Raw genomic sequence first — 21,563 nt, 5'->3', positions numbered from 1 at the left:
CTTAACCAGGGAGGTCCTCTAGTCACAGCTTAATGTCACCTCCCCAGGCACATTTCTCCCAGGCCCCCGGATTTCCCTCATCTTAACACTTCCTGCACTTGTAGGGACCGTGAGCCCCACAAGGGCAGGGGCCACCTTGTCTTGGCCACATCTGAACCTCAAGCACCAAGCATAGAGTAGGCGCTCAATGAAGACGGGTGGGGAACTTCATGGCGGTCCAGTGGTTAAGAATCTGCCTGCCAGTGCAGGAAGACACGGGTTCGATCCCTGGTCCGGCAACTAAGCCTGTGCGACACAGCCACCAAGCCACGCTCTAGAGCCTGTGCTCGGCAACAAGAGGCCACCACAATAAGCCTTCGCTCTGCAACTAGAGAAAGCCCGTGCACGGCAACAAAGAGTCTGTGCACCTCAACCAACACCCAGCACAGCCAAAAATAATTAAAGAAACAAGATACCGGGTGGGTAAAGATGTAGGCCAAGAAGAATCAAGTCCCTGGCTTGTTGAGACCTTAACCTCCAGGCACTGACTGCCACCTCAGTGGCACCCCAGAGTCCTTCCCCGAAGTCCAGGAGAAGCCATCAGGTCAACATCCTGTGAGCATCTTCCCCTCCTGACAGCAGGGAAAGGCCAGCCAGGGGTGGCCAGGGCCCTCCTACGACCCCCCACCCAGGGATGCAGACAGACAGACTCAATTCGGTTAACTTGTCATCATTTATTCCCAAAGAGAGAAGGCATGTGGTGTTCAGACACAACCACGTAGAGTTCATGTATCTGATTCCAAATAGCTTAAAAGAACCGACAGGTTCTCCTGAGCACCAGCCTGGTCCAAGGGAAGGACCCCAGGGGGCAAAGGCAAGGAACCAGCTAACCATCGTTTCTATTTACATGGAAAAATCTCTGTACAAGCTGAAAAAAAAATTAAAATCTTTGGACCAATCCAGTGAAGAGGTAATAAGGTGTTTATTAAAAACTTTTTCATCCGGAGGCAATTAACATTTATAATTTAAAACCCAACCCACTACAAAAGGCGGGGGGGGGGGGGTTTCAAAACTGTGCAACTTTGACAAAGGGACCAGGAGAGTCAGGGCCCAGGGAGGGACAGCCCTGGGCCGTGGGGGTCCCCACTCTCCTGAGACCAGGAGCAGCAGCAGGCTGGACCCTGGGGTGCCCCTAGCCCCTGCATGGCCCCGTGCCGGGCTTCTCCAGGTAGGCGGGGTCCCGCGGAGGAGCCCTCAGTAGTGTGATCACTGTGCAGGCTGCACACGCGTCCCGTTCACTCCGCTGCAGGAGACAGGAACACCAGAGCGTGAGCCCAGACACAGAGGCTTTCTGGCCAGCAGGGCACGTGTCACGGCTGGGATGAGCCTAAGGGTCCAGGAGAGCGGGGACAGGGCCTCCTCCTCCTCCCACCCGCCTCCAAGCCCGCAGCAGCGCCCAGAGCCCCTACCTCCCCCGTTGCTGAGGCTGTACCCCACAGCCACTCTCTGAGAACGCCAATCGCCACAGCTCCTGCGTGGGCAAAGTCGGGGCTGTCACCGTCCACGGGACTCCGGACGAGGACCCTCATGCCCACAGCTCTCCTGGCACCTGGGGCCCGCCCCGGTGAGCCGGACAGTCACTCACCCTCGGTCTCCCTCCAGCGTGCTCTGGATCTCCTTCAGAACCCCTGCAGAGCAGAGGTGGAGAGCAGAGGCCTGGTGAGGCCGGTGCAGGTGGGGCCAGACGCCCGCCTCGCTCCCCCTTCTGCTGACCCGGTGAACCGGCCTGCCTTCTTTAGGAAACCAGCCCGCATTTCCACCCTGGCCTTCCACGTACCCCCCCCATCCCCGCCCCCACCCCGAACATCCCTCCTGCCAGCCCCACAACTCCTGCCCCGACTCACTCTCGTCATTGAGCAGAGCATGCTCCATCACAGGGCCTGACCTCCGCTCTGAAAGGCAGGGGCCGGGCCACGTGAGCCGTCAGCCCTCTGCTGCCCGGCTCCCTCTCTATAGGGGCGGGGGTGCTGGAGCCGGAGCCCAGGAATGCAAGGGAAGCTGTGTGACCCCCGGCCCACATGCCGCCTGACCACCTGGGCTCCCCGACCCTCCCCAGCTGCCCTCGCCACACCTCTGCCCCCACATGCCCCCGGCCCCAGAGAGACCTGTCTTACCTTCTCCATCACTCTGGCTCCCTGAGTTCCTATGGGGAAGAGACTGTAAAGATTGGGGGCCACAAGGCTCCCCATTCTGGCTGGGAAAGGGTGGCTGGGGTGGCTGGCTGAGTTTCGGGGGAAAGGGACTCTGAGCAGCCCCAGAGCGGGCACCCCAGGGAAGGTGGGGCAAGGAGCGGCTGGAGCAAAGGCCATCTGCCCTTCCACCCACCTGGCTCGGCCCAAAGACTTCTCGGGGCCCGATCCATTGCGCGGGTAGCTGCGGTTCTTTGATTCTGCTGAATCCACCAGACATCGGGGCTCAACTAGCCACTTGGTGGAAAGAGAGAAGCGCTCAAACTCGGAGGGTGAGATCAGGTAGAAACCTGGGGTTGGGGTGGAGAAGGCTGGCAGGTGAGGACAGCCTGAGTTGGCCCTGCACTACCCACCCCCGATCCCCACCTTGGGGGTCACTAGGGACCAGAGCCTCCGACAGTTCTCTGCCTAAGGAGCCTGGCTTTAGCTGAAATACCCCAGGCTGTCCTTCCCAGCAGCCCCCACGACGCAGCGGGAGCCCCAAGCCTGGCCCGGGGGCAGAGGCCCCGCCGGGCCCGCCCCCCCGCACACCTTGGCCGTATTTGGTGAAGACGCATGATGCGATGCCGCTGACATCCTCCCGGCGGATGCAGCTGTACCGCACCTGGGGCTTGAGCAGGGGCAGTGAGACCACCTGGACGTCACCCAGGTTGGTAAGGACGGCCAAGTGATGCTCCCCGTAGTCCTCGGCCCGACAGCTGCCGAAGCGGGCCGCGCTGACCCGCCGCACCCGCGAGCCCTCCAGGGCAGTCAGCTTCAGCTTCAGCCGGGCACTGACCTTGGGCAGCGTGAACACCTAGGGCGCAGGGCAGCCAGTCACACTGGTGGCCGGACCAGTTATCAGTGCTTCCTCTGGCCAAGCAAGGACTTCTCGCGTCCCCGCCCGGTGCCGCTGCTGGGCCTGGCCCTTTGCCGCCTGCCCAGCTTCCTGGCGAGGCCTGCTCAGCCTCAGTGCTCCCGCCCTTGGCACTCAGACGTGTGGTTACCGCGCTTGGACTGCGAGGATGCCAGGGTCTCTTAGTTCCCTGTCTGCATCTTCTCTCCCTTCCACAGACGCAAGTCCTGCTTCAGTGTACCTACCACGGACCCTGAGGGCGCCACCAAGACCCCGCTACTCTCTGGTGCCTCTGCAGCCCTCACACAACTACATATACAACTTTAAAGGAGTCCCAGCGGCTGTCCGTTGTGGAGGGATCCCTGGGGGCCCCGCCTCCTCCCGTAAGGCACCTTGAACTGCTCCTCCGACACGACGAGCAGCTGGTGGCTCCCCTGCATGTCCGGGCTCTTTGACAGATCGTGGGCCACTTCCAGGGGCTCGGGAAGGGGCACGCTGTGTCCGTCCAGCACCAGGATGCCCACCACGGGCGCTCGGTGCATTAGCTGGATCTCCTTGGCTGCGGGATGGAGATAGGCGGCGGGGATGGAGGTGAGGTTGGAGATGCCATCCTGCCCCCAGCCTAGGCAGACAAGTGCCTTTGCCCTGCCCAGCACTCACCGGGCTCCGCCCGCACTGGCTCATCCATTCTCCGCTCGGCAGGGGGCACGCGCAGGGCAAAGGCGTAGACAGTACCGCCATTGGTGCCAGCCCACAGTGAGGGGCAGTGGCGGGAACCTGCCAGGAGGCTGAGGTTTACATTTAATCCCTGACTCTGGAGCTCAAGGGGAGCCGGGAGACCTGGCTCACTACCCGTGTGACTCCAAGTTCAAGCCAGCGAACTTCACAAGCCTTTCTTCCTCTGTGAAATGGAGCTGCTGTGGGCCCTACCTATGTCCTGGTATAGACAGGAAGGGCCTGCAAGGCTCCCTGACAACCAAGGGCCCCGTGAAGATGATCCCAAGCCCAGGACGGCTCAGCCCTCGAGATACAGCAGCAAAGAGCCCTCTGCCCACCCTTACCCTGGCAGGAAAAGAGACACAGTCAGCTTCCAGAGGGCCTCCTGGGTACCAGCAGGTTATGTGGCATGTCCCAACACATGCAACCACTCTAGGAGGAAGCTACACCCCATTTTATAGGGGGAGAAGCAAGACCCAGAAAGGCTAAGTGACACATCTAAGGTCACGCTTCTAGAGCACAGTGGGGCCTGCGTATGGAGCTAGGGCGACCATACTCAGAGACCCAGTCCGCACAGAGAAAGAGGCAGGCACAGGGACTCTGGCTCTGCCCGAGCTCACGAAGGGGCAACCCTCTTAAGGGCAAATCAGCCAGCAGCTTCCAACATACCCTCAAGCCAGAGGACGCTTGCCCGGGCCCCCCCATCTCAGACCGGCCACTCACTGTCCCTCAGGTAGGTGTCAGCGAAGTAGAGGGTCCGGACGAAGCCTGTGAAGGAGTCCTCTGCTGACCGTGCCTCGATCTTGCGCTGCACAGGCGCCAGCTCCATGTTCTGCAGGCCGGTCCGCTCTGCCCTGCTGCTCCCCTCCTGCACCTGCAGCGGGTGGGCGTGGCCTGAGGGTGGGCACAGGCCTTCCTTCCCCGGGGGGCATCGGATTGCTCCATGCTTCCCTTCCAGGGAGGACTGGCCACCGCGCCGCCTGCCCCCCCACCATTCTCCTGGTCTCACGGACCGAGGACGTGACCCCGAGGTGTTACAGAGACTTCTGTTCACACCTGGGGACAGAGAGGCACAGAGAGGCAGAGCGATAGATCCGAGGTCACGGGGTCGGGCGGGGGTAGACGAGCCGGAGCTTGCGGCCAAAGGAGGCACAGCCGGCCCTGGCCTTACCTCTCCCGGAGGGCCGGCGGGCCGCCGCTTCCTGCTGGACGCCCGGCTGCGGCGGATCCGACGGAAGGACTGACGCAGGGACTTCTTCAGGGACTTCACGCGGGACAGCGGGCCCTCCAGGGCGAGCTGGTCACTGGGGTGCAGCGTGCACCTGGGGGCCGGGGAGGGGGGACGCGGGGCCGTCACGCTCTGAGGGGTACCCTGCCGATTCAGGCGCCGATCCCAGACCCGGGCCCCCGCCGCCCTGGGTGGGTGGGCTGCTCACTTAACAAAGATCTGCCGCCGCTGCTGGTGGTCAAAGAGGCCAAAGCCGTGGCTAGTGCCGAAGGCCACGAGCCGCCACTCAGAGTGCAGGGCCAAGGAAGTGACCACAGCCGGGGGCTGGCACTGCACCAGCACGAAGGGCTGGAAGCCGGGCTCAAAGCGCACGGGCCCTGGGCGAGCACACAGGCGCTCGTGGCCCTTCCAGCGGTAGCCCTCCTGGTCCCGCAGCAGGTCGGCCTCCACCTGCTCCACCGCGTGCTCTGCCTCCTCGTCGTTCAGCTCCAGCACGAGCACCTGGGCGGACAGCAGATGGGCTGAGCCACCCCGGCTCCAAGGGACAGCTGGGCCTGGGGACCCCGATGGCAGGGGACCCAAGACACACGCCAAGGCCCAGGGTCACAAGTGCCCAACTTCTGGCCCTTAATTCTGGCTTCTGGAGGAGAAGTCGCCATCCCAAAGGCATCCTTATAATGGGATCTGGGAACTCCTCTTCACTGGGAGGAGTCAAGGGCAGGTGACGCTCCTGGCGACACCATCAGTGGGCACTCAGGACACTAGCTCCTGGCCCAGCGTGTGCATGCTAAGTCGCTTCAGTCGTGTCTGACTCTTTAGACCCCATGGACTGTAGCCCGCCAGGCTCCTTTGTCCATGGGGATTCTCCAGGCAAGAATACTGGCGTGGGTTGCCATGCCCTCCTCCAGGGGATCTTCCCAACCCAGGGATCAAACCTGGTCTCATGCCTCCTGCATGGGCAGGCAGTTTTGTTTTTTTTTTTTTTACCACCGAGTCACCTGGGAAGCCCAGGCTCCTGGCCCTGCTGCCCCCAACCTCCTCACACAATGCTGAGAAGGAAGCTCCTGGCCCTGGACGCTGCCCTGGGTCCTCTGACCACTCCTCCCCACTGCTCCCCACGCCCAGCCCGGGATGCTACCTGCCCTGCTGTGCCGGCCACAGCCAGGTAGCCGCTGTATTTGCAGAGGAAAATCTTCTGGATGCCCAGCCGAGGATCGTCACTATAGGGGTCAAAGGAGCCCACCTGCCAAGGGAGAAGAGGCCCGTGAGTGGCCTTCAGCTCTGGGCCTGACCCGCCCCCACCCTCCCTGGTGCCCAAGCTCTGGGCCTCACCTTGCGGAGGGGCGGCCACTCTTCCTCGCCCTGGGCACTGAGGCTCTCGTTGGGGTCTGTGTCGGTGAGGAACACCCGCACGGTGCTGAGTTTGTAGAGCAGCCGCAGGCAGACGCCCGAGGCGTCCCAGAACCGCACCGTGCCATCCTCATGCCTGTGGGCGGAACCGGCCTGCCGCCAGTCAGAGGGCTGCCAAGCCGGCATGCAGCCCTCTGGGCTCTGCTCCCACCCCGCAGGAGAGTGCCATCGGCGTCACCTACCCTGTGAGCAGCAGGTCCCTCTGCGGCGGGGCCGGGGCCAGGCTGGTGCCACCGTCAATGGGCCACTCCTAGAGATGATGGAGAAGTTCACAGGCGGGGCGGAGCCTGCGGTGGGGCGGGGCTGGCGCTGGGGGCGGGGCCTTCCCTGGGCGGGGCCGGGCCGGGCCGCACCTACCATGGTGGAGAAGTGTGTGCTCTGCCGGCTGCCAGCGGCTATGATGCGTTCCCACAGCTTCAGTGGGATGTTGGAGACGTGGTGGGAGCAGGTGATGGCAGAGCAGTGTAGGGAGGCCAGGTAGGGAGGCTGGACTGGCGGCCAACCAGCCGTTTGCAGGTCAATCACCACCAGCTCCTCCTCGGCCAGCACCACCAGGGCGTAGGGGTCATCGAAGGCTGTGGGGACAGGCCAAGGGTCAGGGGCTGCAGGAGCCACAAGGAAGCAGTGTGCCCGGCCTGGCCCGGTCCTGCGGAATCTGAGGCTCAGGGGCTGTAGCCAGGGAATCTGCATTTTACAAACAGGCTCAGGGACTTCCTTGGTGGTCCAGTGGCTAAGACTCCATGCTCCCAAGACAGGGAGCCTGGGTTCAATCCCTGGCCAGGGATTGAACTAAATCCTGAATGTCACATCTAAGGATCCTGCATGCCACAACTAAGACTGGGCACAGAAAAATACATACATTTAAATAAATATTTAAAAATAATAAATTATTTAAAACAGGCTCCAAATCCAACAATGCATAAAGAACTAGATGCCATGACTAAGTGGGATTCATTCCAGGCATGTAAGGTATCCCAGGTATATCAATATTTGAAAATCAATTTATGTAATGTATTGTGTCAACAGGCTAAAAAAGGAAAATCACATGAGTATAACATTGGGTGCAGAGAAAGTGTTTGACAAAACCCAATACCCATTTATGATAAAAAAAAGAAAAAAACCTCTCAGTAAAGAGAATAGAGGGGACTTCCTCAACTTGAGGAAGAATATCTAAGAAAAAACCTACAGCTGATGTAATGATTGATGGTGAGAAACTTGAAGCTTTCCCACTGACATCAGGAACAAGGCAAGGAAGCCTCCTCTCACCACTCCTATTCAAGCACTAGCTAACGCAGTAGGACAAGAAAAGGAAATAAAAGCTATGCAGATTGGGAAGGAAGAAGGAAAACTGGTTTTGTTCACAGATCATCAGTATAGGAAATCTAAAAGAACTGACCCAAAACTGGCCCTGGCTGCCAGCACGCTGTCAGATGTGAGGATGGAAGGGGCTGAGAAAAAGAGGAAAAGCAGGTTCACAGTCTCCCTCCAAGGGCTGCCAGCGAGGCCTGGAGAGCACAGCCCAGGGCGACCAGAGCCGTCCCACAGCCCCCCTCACCCAGAGGCCTCGGGCCTGTCGGGTCACAGCCGTCCGGGGAGGAGTCATCAGGAGATCTCCCGCCAGGCCTCCTCTCCAGATTTCGACACCAGCCCTTCCTGGTCTTGCTTGTCACCCAATTTAGGAAGCTGACTCAGCGCTCTGTTGGCCTGGCTGAGCTCCAGGAGGCCAGCTTGAATGGCCCCACCCCACAAGGAGGGCTTCACTATGTCCAAGTGAGTGTTAAACCCAATAGTGCAGATCTGGCCTGCTTTGGGCTAAGTCCCAGGTGAGCCACTGAAGGGCAAGGAGAGCTTTAGGGTGGGTGGGAGGTGTGGCCAGCAAGGACAACCCCCAGGCCAGCAGGGAAGGAAAGGGAGCAGCCCCCGGAGGGGCTGAGGGATGCAAGGGCGGCAGCGCTGGGATCACCTGCAGGACACCCCCTCTTTGTTTACGGGGGGCGGGGGGCCACCCTCCACACCCACTCCCACCCTCCACAACCACTCCCGCCTGCCTACCGGCCGCAGGGTCCACCTCAATGAGGACAGTGAAGTCTATGACGCGGGAGGTGAAGTCGAAGGCTGTCTGCTGGCCGTTGTGGACCACCGAGATGCAGTGGCGGTCCCCGTAGCTGGCCCGTGGCATGCCGCCCTGGAAGATGGTGAAGGGCAACCTGGTAGGCACAGAAGAGCAGGGGTGGGCTGGGGCTCACCTCGAAGCTGAGCCGGCCCAGGGACAGTCCTGTGATTGGCCTCCAGGGCAGGGCCTGGGAGGGCGGCCAGTCTCAGGGCGAGTGTGCACTCAAGGTTCCCAGGAGGGGCTGGAGTGGACCCCTTCTTGTCCCAACTCAATAGCCCGGGAGAACATGGGGGTGAGCAACAGGGCACGCAGGCTATGGGCTGAGTCTCTGCCACCACTCCCACTTCAATCAGACCCCATCACCCTTTTCTGCTTCTGTACCAAGTTTCCCTGTATGATTCTGTTTGGTAAGACAGAGTTTGGAACCTGCTGATCTGAATTCTCTCTCCAGGAGGGTGAAAGGGAAAGAAAGGGAATATTTTTTGCAGGAATTTGCCAGAGAGAGATATGAATGTCCCCCTCTCTGTTGCCTGGAGACCCAGATGTGGGACCCAAAGGCATCCTTTAGGCACCATCTTCCCCAGGAAGAGGCCTGACCAGCCTTTTTAGCTCTCTAGGAAGACTCTAGAAAGGGAATAGGGCAGGGCACTGATACCTACCCCTGCCTGGTGGTCAGCCAGAAGATTTTGGTAATAGCTTTGCAAGGAAAAGGACCTAAAAGAGAAGGAACGAGCTTGAACGCTCCTCCCACTTTCAGAGGCCCGTGGGCCGCAGCGCACCCACGGAGCGCATCTAGGCTTAGGAGTCTTGCCCAGAGCAGTGCCCAGAGAAAGCCACACAGTGGGCGTCAGAAAACCCGCCGTGCGGCTGTCATCACTGCCTTCACCCTCTCCACCCTCTCCGGGCCCCAGCTTTGCTCCTCTGAGTTGGGCACCTACACCTGGAAACCAGGAGACCGGCTGGGGACTGGAGAGGACACTGCCCCGCTCACTGGCGGGTGGCCCCCGGTGGCGGGCAGAGCACTGACCGTAAGGCACACAGCTGCGCAGGGGCTCCGGCTGCGGGCTGTCGCTGACCACGCGCCACTGGCAGTAGCTGCCGTCAGAATGGCAGCTGACGATCAGACGGCTGTCCCGCTGCCAGAAGACGTTTTCCAGTTGCTTCAGGGCGGGAAAGAAGAGACGGCATGCGTGGGCGGTCCCATCGCCTGAGCCCCCCTGCCTCAGACAGGGGCTGGATGTGTCAGGTAGGTGCCGGGGAGCAGCGGGTGACACCCCTACCTGGCTGCTGAGGAAATGACAGAGCACGCGGCTGCCCTGCAGGTCCCAGATGACGACGAGGCCCCGGCTGTAGCCGATAAGGATCTGGTTGGGGTCCCGGGGATGCTCCTGCAGAGCCTCCACCATCTCAAACACCCGCCGGTGGCGCGCCTCCTCTGGCAACCTGGGCAAAGGGACACTGTGAGCCAGGTCACCAGCCACCAACGCAGCATGGCTGAGAGTGTTGGCCACCCATCAACTACATACACAGCACCCGCAAAACAGTGGGTGCTGAATGTGTCAAGCGTGGAAAGGCTGCTAGGACGCATCGTCAAGGGGAGAGAGAAGGAATGCATAGAGATGGAGAAAACCCCCAAGGATGCAGACACAGGGGGTACAACCACCAGGAAAGGCAAGGACGTGGTTTCTAGGAAAGTCCATGTGATGGTTACCTCTGGGGGAGGGAGGGAGTTGTGACTGAGAGGGGCAGGAGGGGGATGCTGGGTTGGTAGGGGCGGGGCTGGCAAAGTTCTGCCTTTGCCCAGAGTTGGCTGCATGGACACTCGCTTAACAAGAATCTGTTAAAATGCACATTCAAATTTAGTGCATTTCTGTAAGGCAGTGGCAGTCCATAAAAATAGTTTTTAAGCCCCACAAAACAAAACTCTGTAATCAGTTCTCGTGGCCTTGAGCCCCTCCTCCTTTTCTGGGCCTGGAATGCTGATGTGAAGTCTGGAGGTGCTGCAGCCAACGGAAGCCTATGAGGCAGCAGGCACGGTACCAAGAGCCAACACCAAGGATGAAATGGAAACAGCCTCAATCCTGAGGGCGCTTCTATGTTCAAACCCAAACCTAACTTGCTACATTTAAAACAAGGATTTAAACTCATAGGAGGGATTCCCAGGGCACTCAGGCTAGGAAAGCCCAGCAAGGGCTCCTCCCTGACCAACTAAACGCCCATCGGTGTGCGTGAGGTGGGTGCTGGCTCGGCCACAATGAAGAGCAGGTCCTTCCGCCGTCCTGTCTGCAGGCCAGGCGGCCCTGTGGAGCACCAGCCGTGCCCGGCCCCCTGCAAACAGTCCTGCTCCAACCGTGGTCACACTGCCCAGTGTGACTCTACCCTGCCCAGTGCTCAGAGGGACCCACCCCCAAACAGGAAGCTTCCCAGCCCAGCAACACCCAGCTCGGCTTGATGGTCACCTGGGGCCTGATGACTGCAAGTACGACAAGCCTGGGCCGGAGCCCTGAGGAAGCTCAAGCCTGAAGGGGCTGCACATCCCGGCCCTGCGGTCTCCACAGGCTCCTGCTGGACTCTTCCACTACCTCCCTTTGGGGACCTGGCACGCCCTCCCCACCCCCAGACCTGATCTGAACTCCTCTCTACTTCAGACACCACCGTCCAGGAGCAAAGATTCTGAAACGATCCCAAGAGCCCTACAGGTCGTGGCTGTCGGGTGTCTGGGGCCGTGGAGCCTGCCTGCGAGCAAACAAGTAGCCAAGACTCCAAAATGTGAGCATCAGCAGAAGCTGCCCATTCGACCAGGGAGGTCTGGGCCTTGTCTGCCCTGTGGCGGAGCCCCCGGGCTTTGAAAGGGGTGGTACCGGTGCCAGGAACACCGGGCTGAGAGCGGCACTGTTGCATGGCCTTCATGTGCCTCCTTTTCCTCCCCTTTAAATGGGATGACAAGTACTCCCAAGACTCCTTTTGGTGCTGGGGTGCTAATATTTTGGAGGGTGAGATTCTCAGTTTGGGGGACAGGTTGGGGGGTGCTCAGAGTCTGCCCTCCTGTCTCCACAGACTTTCCAGGAGAGAAATGATAAGCTCCTGAGGCATCACTGGGGTGGAAGGGAGTGGGCTGTGTCCACCTCGAGGGCATGAGGGGCCTGGGGCTCACCGCTGCAGCACGGCGTCTGAGCTGATGGCCTGGTCCTCCAGCACGCAGAAGGCCGGCAGTTGCACTGCGAATACGTTGCCGCTCTCGGTGCCCAGGTAGAGCAGCTGGCGGGAGGAGTGTGGCAGGACCACAGTGATCTGCGTGGCGCTGGGGGCAGCCCTGCAGATGGGAAGGACGGCCTGTGAGCCAGCTGCTGCCCAGGCAAAGGGGGACCCACGGCGGGGGTGGGGGGGTGGAATCCCATGACTCCCTCAGTGGCGCCAGGGACACCCAGGCCTGGGGTGCCCTCTAATGGCGTCCACAGCGATTCAGACCACATAAACATATTTACTGTTTTCTGCCAAGGCTGCAGGCCGATGGCAGAGAGCTGGGGCTCAGGATTGGGGGAGGCAGCCTGCAGCCCAGCCTGCTTCCTGGCTGGGGGCAACAAGACTGAGTTCTCACCCTGGGGGCCCACGTAGCGTGAACGTCTCATCTTCCTGCAGCTCCGACACCCCACCTTTGACTTTCAGGCTCCACAGGTGCAGGCTGTTGTCATCCAGTAGGGTGACCAGCTGGCACTGGGGAGGGAACGGGGTGGGAGTGGCCGGTCTCGTTAACCAGGGCGGGGCAGCGTTCCCCTGGCCTCGACACACCGGGGCTGCCCAGGGTGTCATTGCAGAGATGCAGGTCATGAACTGCAGCTGGGGAAAGGCAAGTTTGTCCCGGGTCCTCTCATTAGCACCAAACCCAGTAAGAAGGGCATGGGGTGGGCTCACCTGGCCAGGCAGGAAGTGGATCTGCACCACAGCGTTGTTCTCGCGGTGCAGGCCCATGAACTCCACCCCTGGGGCACCATAGCTAGGAGGAGAGGGCTCAGGAAACAGCTCCAGAAGGCAGGACCCCCCCGCCGACCCCCGGCCTGCCCTCGGAGTGCAAGTACAGAGAAGGGCTCCCTCCCCCAGGCAGCGGGACCCCTCTGTGTGGGGGGGTGAGGTGGGGAGGAGGCAGAACTAGGCCGGCGAGGACAAGGTCCAGCAACCTGACCCCCGAGGGGGAAGTCAGCCAATTAGGGAGGGCTGCCGCAGGCAGGCCGGTGGGGCTGACTTCTTAGAAGGGTGAAGCCTCACCTTGGCAACTGTCAGCCTGCCCTCTGCAGCCCCAGCCTCCCTGAACCCCAAAACCTGAGCTGTAGGAGACCATCAGCCACCACATGGTGGCACTGGTGAGGAGACACACAGCGGGCACCTGTGGGCCCACCCACAGCAACTGGGGAGTCTTAGCACTGAGAGCTGTAACCAGGATATGGCCGTGGGCCGGCAATGATTAACCAGCTGAGGGAGGGCTGAGCCCTGTGGGACCTGGCCTCTGCACCCCTGTGCGTACCTCACCCCCTGCCTAGCTCCCTGCCCCCATCCGGCAGCAGAGGAGCAGGAGGGAGTCACTGCTTTGCCGAAGGAAGTGCCAGCTGGGCTCTCCCCATGTGACCCCTACCCCCACCTCCCAGTCCCAGGGAAAGACTGTAAGGACAACCAACCTGTGTGCGTGCATGTGTGTGTCTGTGTAGACTGTGCCTGCCAACATGTGTGTGTGTCTGTATGTGTATGAAGGAGTGCACATGATCAGGGGTAGAAACTAGAAGAGCAGCTGCCTTAGGACAGCTCCTCTGACTCAAGGCCACCCTGTCTCTAGTTTGGACAGAGCCCTGGGGCCAGTCGACTAATTCTTCCGGGGTGGGGGTGGGGAAAGAGAAACAACCGCAGCACCACTGCTCAGCCCATCCCTGGCCTGCACTCGCTGCATTCAGGGCTGACTCCTAAGAGGGTACCTGGAACGTCCCTGGAACGAGAGGGGTCATCCGCAACTTGTTTTTATATGGACAGCGGAGGAGTCTTTTCTCGAATCTCAGCAATGCCAAGGCCCCCAGCCCTTCCAGGGCCTCCCTGGGTGGGAGCCAGGAGGACAGAAAGGATACAGCTTGACAGCTCCGGAGCGGGTGCCGATGGCCAGGATGCGCAGGGAGGGGCTGTAGCCGAGGGCGCTGGGCTGGTGGGGGAAGCCATGCTCCACTGTCTGCAACGAGAAGCAGGCGTGCACGGGCCTGCAGACACGTCCCCTCTGCCCCTCCACAGCTGGGGACAGGGGTCAGCACCAGAGGGTGGAGCTGCAGGACAGAGCCACCGGTAGCTGGAAGGAGGGATTCAATTGCACCCCAGTCCCTAGCTGGACCCACCTGGGCCACACCCTCTACCCATTCCTGACCTGGTCCTTGGCCACGTGGACCTCCCTGGGAGCTCATTCTCCCCAGATGCCTCGGGGCCCCCCTGCTCTCCAGGAACTCTGACACGGTTGGTTACTCCACTGCCTACGCTGTGGGGAGCCTACCCAGCCCTCCTGCCGGGGTGCAGGGCAAGTCTGCGGGGCTGGCACAGGGGAGGCACCAGGCGGTTTGGAAGCCCGGCTGCATCACAGCTCCAGGTGGGCGTGTGGGGTCCGACAGAACCCACAGCCGCCCTTCCTGACTCTGGGCGACCCAAGGCTCCTCCAGGGCTGAACCCCTGCCACTGTAAGCTCTCTTCCACCATCTTCCCACGGAGGAAGCTTCTGGAGTGCTTCTTTGCTCATTTCTCTTTCTAGAAATAATACATGTGGTAGAAAACCTGGAACATACAAAGGAACTTGAGAAAGAGAACAAAAGTCACCCACACTCTTACGACCAGAGTAACTCTTGCTAGCAAGGCCGTGTGTCCCATTGTAGGTGTGTGTGGCTCTATACTTGCAGATAGTGACTTCAGAGGAAGACACACACTCTATGTTTTTACTTATATGTGGAATCTAAAAAAACACAACCACTAGCGAATATAACCAAAAGAAGCAGACTCACAGATGTAGAGAACAAACTAGAGGTTACCAGTGGGAAGGGGTCAGGAAGGGCATAGAGAGCTGGGGAGTGCGAGGTACAAATGACTAAGTCTAAGACAGGCTCAAGGATGTACCATACAATGTAGGGAATAGAGCCAACCCTTTGTAATAACTGTGGCTTCCCCGATAGCTCAGTTGGTAAAGAATCTGCCTATAATGCAGGAGACCCTGGTTTGATTCCTGGGTCAGGAAGATCTGCTGGAGAAGGAATAGGCTACCCTTACTCCAGTATTCTTGGGCTTCCCTCAGGGCTCAGCTGGTAAAGAATCGGTCCACAATGCGGGAGACCTAGGTTTGATCCCTGAGTTGGGAAGAGCCCCTCAAGAAGGGAAGGTATTCCGGCCTGGAAAATTCCATGGACTGTATAGTCCAAAGAGCAGGACACAACTGAGCAACTTGAATACTTTGTAATAACTGTAAATGGAAGTAACCGTTCTAAACAATTTTTTTTAAATTTTGGGATTTCCCTGGAGGTCCAGTGGTTAAGAGGCTGTACTTCCACTGCAGCGGGTACAAGTTTGGTCCCTGGTTAGAGAATACATATATATACATATAAGTTTTAAAATTTTTTAATAAAAATATAAATAAAATATAAAAAAACAAACAAAAAAAGCAGACTTAGGTTGGACCACACCACATGGATATATACACATACAGCTCTGTATTCGGTCTTCCTACCTAAAGCTAGCCCAGGCTGTTCAAAGCACCCAAATGACTTTTTAACAAATTATTATTTTATTTAAATTTTTGCTGCACTTCACAGCTTGTGGATCTTAGTTTCTCAACCAGGGATTGAACCCAGCCATGACAGTGCCAAGTCTCAACCATTAGACCACCAGGGAACTCCTAAAATGACTTTTAAATGGCTGAAGAAGAGTCTTCAGGGGGAGGCACCCTAACTCGCTAGGCCTCTATTATTGAGTATTTACTTTGTTACCCGAGGTTTTGCAACTGACGGTTACACTGATGACTATTCTTGCTCTCTTATCTCTGCCTGTAACTAAGTATTTCCTTAGGCAGATGTCCCGGGGTGGAATTACAGGTTAAAAATGTATGGATGTAAGCACTAGAGACTGAGATTGACAAACCATCTTCAGGAGGGTTTTCACCTGTTTCTTAGTCGGCAAGCCTCAACCCCTAGTCCCCACCCCAGGCGATACTGAATCTGTAGAGCTAGATTAGAGTGGGACACAGGATGTCAGCCAGCTACTTTGAAGATATTTTTTCTTTTAAACCATGGAGACTGTGCTGCAGAAAAAGGCTTCCCCAGTGAGGCAGCTCTCTGTAGGCCCAAGGCTCTGCTCTGGGCTTCACTTGGCCTCCAAGGAGCATAGAGAGAGAAGTCCTGGTGACAGCTGGGGCGATAGCTTAGCAAACCCAACTGCTGCCTGCCTGCCCGCCCTGGCCAGTGGATCCAGGAAGGAGGCCCTGTGCTGGGGTCGACCAGGGGACGAGAGCTCCAAAGAGTGGCTATTCTGGGATGCATAGGTGTGGGCCCCCGCAGGCCCGGTTCTCTGCCAGGGACACAGTCTGCCCTCTAAGTGCCTATACCTAGAAGGGGGAAGCAGTAGGCCAGCAGGAACCCCCACCCGCTCCAGTCCAGGTTCTTGTTCAGCTATGCAAAAAATGCAGAGCCTGGAAAAGCCTTGGGGAGATAGCAGCGTATCTGGAATGTAAACATTTCCCAGGAAAAGGAGGGTGATGTGGTGTGTGGGACAAGCTGCCCCAGGAGCCCCCCTCGGCCGGCCCCAGGTTGCTGGGGCCTCCCTGGGCTGACAGCATTTTCCCATCACCACCAGCAGCAGCAGCTCAAGGCCAAAGCCTCTGGAATTTGGAGGACTCTGGAGGAAGCACCCAGCAGGAGCCTGGTGGGGGGCCCAAGCCCTGATGCCCTGTAAAATACCCATAAGCCACGAATAGATCCTGCACCCTCGCGATGTGGCTACCGCCACTAAGAAACTGAACTTCTAATTGTATTTAACTTAAATTCAAGGATGGGTCCTCACAATTCAGTAATTAGAAAACTTTCCAGGTTATGTTCTTGGGTTCCAGAGCAACAGGGGCTGGAGTCAGGCAGACCAGAGCCTTGAATTTCCTTTTTCAACTGTAAATCTTCCAAATGCTAAATATAGATCACATATTCCAAAAGAAAACGTAATGGCCAAATTGAGATGTGCAGTAAGTATAGAATAATCCTTTTTATTTAAAAAAAATTTAAGAAAATCTAATATCTGTTGACTACATGTTGAAACAATAACATTTTGGGTATATTGGGTTGAACAGAATACCTCATTAAAATTAAACTCACTTGTTTAAGAAACTGTAATGTGGCTCCGACAACATTTTAAATTGCATACGTCTCATATTCCCATCGGACTAGGGTGCTGCCTTTGACATGTCTGCCTTGGGACATTGGCAGGAAAGTCAAGCCAAAGAGAAAACAGCTTTCCGTCAGGGGCTCAGGCCACGCGTTATCCTACCAATGCATCAGCAGGAAGTTCTCCTAATATCTCACCCGGGTCACTCCTGGTGCAGGTCACTCTTTCCTCCAACAGCAGTGGGAGATAAAGGTCAGGTCTATGGTTCAATCACTTGTACTCATAGCTCATTTCCTTTCGGGTCCTGAGGACACTATGCCACCCTTCCCTCCCAAACCACATTCTTTCTCATAGGCTCGTTTAGAAAGAACAGGAACTGAGTCAGGCCCACGAAACTTAGAATCCTCAGCTACCACTTAAAAGGTGTTTGGTGCTGGGCGAGCTACATTGCCTCATTTCACGTGTGGTCCCCAGGACGATCCTAAAGACTGCATTGAGCAGGGCTGCCTTTGGCTTGGACAAGATGAGCCTCAGGGCTCAGCTGGCCTCACAGGGCAAAGGCCTGCTCCTTAAGGCCCCTGCCTCCTTCAAAGATTCTCTCTCATTCCCTCATATCCCTCCAGGCGTCTTCTCCAAGTTGACAACTTGGGAGGGACCAAAGCTCCCTCAAAAACAAATCAATGGAGGAATTCCCTGGTGGTCCAGTGGTTAATACCCCATGCTTCCAATGCAGAAGGTGTGGGTTTGATCCCTGGTCTGGGAAACAAGACCCCACGTGCCTCACAATGTGGCTGAAACAAAACAAAATGGGAGAGAATTTAATGGTGACCCTAACTGGCTCAGTCCATCCTAAAGGAAATCAATCCTGAATAGTCACTGGAAGGACCGATGCTGAAGCTCCAACACTTTGGCCACCTGATGTGAAGAGCCAACTCATTGGAAAAGACCCTGATGCTGGGAAAGACTGAAGGCAGGAGGAGAAGGGGAGAACAGAGGATGAGATGGTTGGATGGCTTCACTGACGCGATGGACATTGAGTTTGAGCGAACTCTGGGAGATGGTGAAGGACAGGGAAGCCTGGTGTGCTGCAATTCATGGGGTCATAGAGTCACACTGAACAACAACTAACTGTCTGGGGCCAAAAGAGCGGATTCGAGTGTAACTAGTGTGGAGACGGGGGCTTCCCCTGGTCCGGGAGTGGGCACAGTGGCCCTGCTTCCACAGGCAAATAAGACCCACAAACCCCTGACTGAGGCAAAGAGACATGAGGAATATGCGCTCGGGGACCCCAGGCCAGTTATGAGGGGCCTCGGTGGTCTTGCTGGGGTTTGGATATGGGGAGAGAAGAGAGGTCAGTGAAAGCCTGGAGGGGAACAGGCAGGAGGTGGATCCCCAGGGCCGGAGACGCTGGGAGAAGCAGAGGCTTCCACAAGGCACCGTGGCCTGCGCTCTGGGTGCCCCCCATGCTCAGTTGCCCCTCTCTCCAACTCCTCTCGGCCTTTGAAGACTCGGTTCCCCTGCCTGGAGCACCAGGCCCAGGCGGGCAGCGTTCCCCCAGGCTGGCGGAGGGTTTAGGCACAGTTCCAGGACCCCGGAGCACGGCAGATATCAGACCTCCCTTAAAGGAAGCAGCCCCCGGGTACGGGAGGGGCTCAGCCCCAGGGTTGGGGGGGGGGCCCTGTGTGGACTTCTAAGGCTCAGAGCAACCCCCATCAGCCCTCTGCCCAGGACGCAGGCCCGGCCCTCCCAGCCGCCTCCAGCTCCGGTTCAAAGCAGAGGCTGACCAGACCCTGCCAGCTGTGGGCTGTCCTCCCCTACCTCCCAGGCCCAGCATCAAGCCTGCCTGGCACTGTCCCCGCCCTGCTACCTGGCTCAGGTGACCTCTGCCAAGAGAAGGGAGAACAATGAACCCTTTTGACAGGGAGCTGGGAAAGGAGAGATTTGTAGGAGCCGCCAGACTGCAACATTAGCCCGGTGCAGACAGAAAGCCCGTCTGTCTCACTCAGGTTCCCCGAAAGGAGGAGAGCAGAGGGAGGGAGAGAGCAGAGGTCCCCCCTGCGCCCAGAAAGGGGGGATCCCATCCAAGATCGAGGGCTGAGGAGCCCCTATCACTTGCCGGAGGCAGGGAGGAAGGCTGCCCAGGTGTGCCTGGGGGTGTGCTGGGGGACGGAGTGGGGGACAGGGAGGCACTGGCCCAGACTGGGTGTGGTCAGCCCAGATTCCTGGCGCTGGCAGCAACCTGGCCCTCCCTGGGAGCCTGTCACCTGACACCAGGGGCCCAGCCATGCAAAAGCCAGGACCAGACCGCCCTGGACAGGGGCAGCTGGTCAGGAACACACTGTTTGTTCAGGGCCTGGGGTGGGGGAGGGTGGTCCCAGGCAGGAAGGGCCCGGGCGCCCTTATCAGCCAGCTGGCAGGTCTCACCAGGGAGGCCGGGCCTCGAGGGATTTTTCAAGGAAGAGATTTTACTTAACCTGACCGACGTGCCCTCGGGGTCCCTTCCTCCCTCCTGTGGGTCCCACAGTCCCTACATGTGGTCCCCGGCGGCCCTGCTGGCATGGCCAGCCGACTCCTCTGTCCTCCCGACCAGACCAAGGACCCAGCATGCGGCACGGTAAGAGTCAGGGCCAGCACCCTAAGGCCTCTGCTGTGGACAGATGGAACTGGGTGCTGTGTTCCGAGTCGGTGCCCCTCCAGGTGCTGAGGCCGTGCAAGCATGGAGCCCTCAGAAGTGGGCTGCATGAAGTGGGAACACTACCACCTGAGTCGTCAGGAGGCGGTGAAGACAAGGCTGACCCTGTAGGGCACCAGCCATTTGTGAGCGCCGTTCAAAGCAACTTAACTCACTCAGCATACCACCGGGGGGGGAGGGGTTACTGTAATACCCACTTTACAGATGAGGAAACTGAGGAGCAGAGAGGGTGACGTTTCTGCAGTCACTCGGTGAGCTGGCATCTAGACCCAGACCACCTGGCTCCAGATCCCTTCACTGCCTGGCCCAGAGCCCCCGGTGAACTGGAGCTGCCCTTCAGACAATCAGCCCCCAGCAGGAGCTTCCGAGCATCTGTCCACAGACAGAGCTCCTTCCCAAAGACACAGGACATGCTGCTCTCTCTGAGGCACCTCCCTTGCCGCGAGTGTCAAAGAGTTTCGCCAGAAGGTGGTGGAGGGAGACCCAGAGCTGGTTTAGAAGTGGGCACCTGCAAGCCGCTGGGACTGGCCAATGACGGTTCCAAGTCCCACTTCCCAGCTTGGTGCCCTGCAGACCAGCCCTTCCAGGGCGGACACTGCCTGCTTCCCCAGACGTGAGGCTCTGAGCTCCAGCTCTGTGCATCCCACTGTCTGCTGGGACCTGGTCATACACCTCTGCTGGAGGGTGTCAAGACCATCCAAATTCAACCTCGAGCCAGATAACATTCATAGCTGTGCTAACACTGGAACCACTGGCCACTTAGGCCCCTTGACTTACACACTAATTCATTTAATCCGCACACCAACACTGGGGGCTAGTTTCTACCAGCCTCTCCATTTACGGATGAGGAACTTGTCCAAGGGGGCAACAGAGGATGAGATGGCTGGATGGCATCACCAACTCGATGGACAGGGGTTTGAGCAAACTCCAGGAGATGGTGAAGGAGAGGGAAGCCTGGCATGCTGCAGTCCACAAAGTTGCAAAGAATCAGACACGACTGAGCAACTGAACAACAAGAACTTGTCCAAGGTCACCTGGCTGGTGAATGAACCCAGGCAGTAAGGCACCACGTCTGGAGACGTTTCTGGTTGTCATGTCTTGGGGAGGCAGGGCCGGGCATGCTGCTGCTCCTGAAGGCCCCAAATGTCAACAGTGCCAAGCCCAGCGCCCCACTGCCACTGCTGGGCCCCACCCAGTCAATGCAACATCTCCTAAGGGCTTTGAGCTTACCTGCTTCAGACTGAAAGGTTGAAAAAAGTCCCAGAAGCACTTTAGCTGTCATAAATGAGATCGCTCACACCCCTGCTCAAAACCCACCAGGCTCTGGTATAGCAGACCCAGACTCCGAGGTTCCAGCCTCCCTGGACCTCACGGCTGGGGGCGGGGCTTGGGCTCCCCAGTCACCGAGGATCTGACCTCACCCTCCAATCCCGACCCGCCAGGCTCCACTGCTCACCCAGAGCCTAGATGAGTCTAAGGCCCTCACCTTCCCCAAAGATCTCCCAAGACTTCCCCCACTTCAGACCATCAGCCTTCTTCCTTACACCAGATTATAAACATCCTGGAGGGCAAAGGTCTTATCTGAGATTCTCAAAGCTCCAGCCTTAGGCTGTGTATACAGTAGGTACTCAAAGCGTGTTTCTCAGAAGTGAATGGAAGGAAGAAGGAATTCCAGGAGTCTCCCCTCTCTCTTCCCAGCCAGGCCTGGGGGTGGGGCAGCTGAATTTGGGGGCACGGTGGGGGGCCAATTCCTCTACCTTGGCCCCACCCCAGCTCCACCCTATTGCTCCACAGTTGGAACTTGAGGCGGGGGTTCATCCCTCTTCGCTGAGCCTGTCTATCCGGTTTGCACTGGAATCAGCCACCTTTTTGGGGTGTAAGATCCTAGCGTCATCAGGGGCAATGGAAGGCAACAGCAGTCACACCCAGGCCCCGTGGTGGGTGCTGAGGTTCTGAGACCCGCACTC

The 21,563-nt window shown here is 58.3% G+C and overlaps 1 protein-coding gene across 3 annotated transcripts in view; it reads right to left on the bottom strand.

The window, feature by feature from the left end:
• Positions 1–693: 693 nt before the first annotated feature.
• Positions 694–21,563, bottom strand: part of LLGL2 (LLGL scribble cell polarity complex component 2) — a 33,980-nt gene continuing 13,110 nt past the window's right edge. For 2 of the 3 annotated variants that reach the window (XM_040244535.1, XM_040244534.1), the window contains 24 exons: positions 13,640–13,737; positions 12,444–12,525; positions 12,130–12,245; positions 11,686–11,844; positions 9,812–9,974; positions 9,559–9,691; positions 9,191–9,245; positions 8,471–8,625; positions 6,776–6,993; positions 6,601–6,668; positions 6,341–6,494; positions 6,147–6,251; positions 5,217–5,509; positions 4,952–5,102; positions 4,504–4,654; positions 3,724–3,840; positions 3,456–3,622; positions 2,760–3,024; positions 2,365–2,518; positions 2,154–2,182; positions 1,884–1,931; positions 1,625–1,667; positions 1,449–1,510; positions 694–1,282 (listed from right to left, as the gene is read on the bottom strand). In XM_040244535.1, coding sequence (XP_040100469.1) covers positions 1,275–1,282; positions 1,449–1,510; positions 1,625–1,667; positions 1,884–1,931; positions 2,154–2,182; positions 2,365–2,518; positions 2,760–3,024; positions 3,456–3,622; positions 3,724–3,840; positions 4,504–4,654; positions 4,952–5,102; positions 5,217–5,509; positions 6,147–6,251; positions 6,341–6,494; positions 6,601–6,668; positions 6,776–6,993; positions 8,471–8,625; positions 9,191–9,245; positions 9,559–9,691; positions 9,812–9,974; positions 11,686–11,844; positions 12,130–12,245; positions 12,444–12,525; positions 13,640–13,737 — 2,994 coding nt within the window. In that variant the 3' untranslated portion in view covers positions 694–1,274. The remainder of the gene's footprint in view (positions 1,283–1,448; positions 1,511–1,624; positions 1,668–1,883; positions 1,932–2,153; positions 2,183–2,364; positions 2,519–2,759; positions 3,025–3,455; positions 3,623–3,723; positions 3,841–4,503; positions 4,655–4,951; positions 5,103–5,216; positions 5,510–6,146; positions 6,252–6,340; positions 6,495–6,600; positions 6,669–6,775; positions 6,994–8,470; positions 8,626–9,190; positions 9,246–9,558; positions 9,692–9,811; positions 9,975–11,685; positions 11,845–12,129; positions 12,246–12,443; positions 12,526–13,639; positions 13,738–21,563) is intronic. The other variant, XM_040244536.1, reaches the window with a different exon arrangement.

The sequence above is a fragment of the Oryx dammah genome, unplaced genomic scaffold (assembly GCF_014754425.2).
Source record: "Oryx dammah isolate SB20612 unplaced genomic scaffold, SCBI_Odam_1.1 HiC_scaffold_8, whole genome shotgun sequence".
In the NCBI taxonomy this organism is placed as follows: Eukaryota; Metazoa; Chordata; class Mammalia; order Artiodactyla; family Bovidae; genus Oryx; species Oryx dammah.
This window is presented reverse-complemented; position numbering and strand designations above follow the sequence as displayed.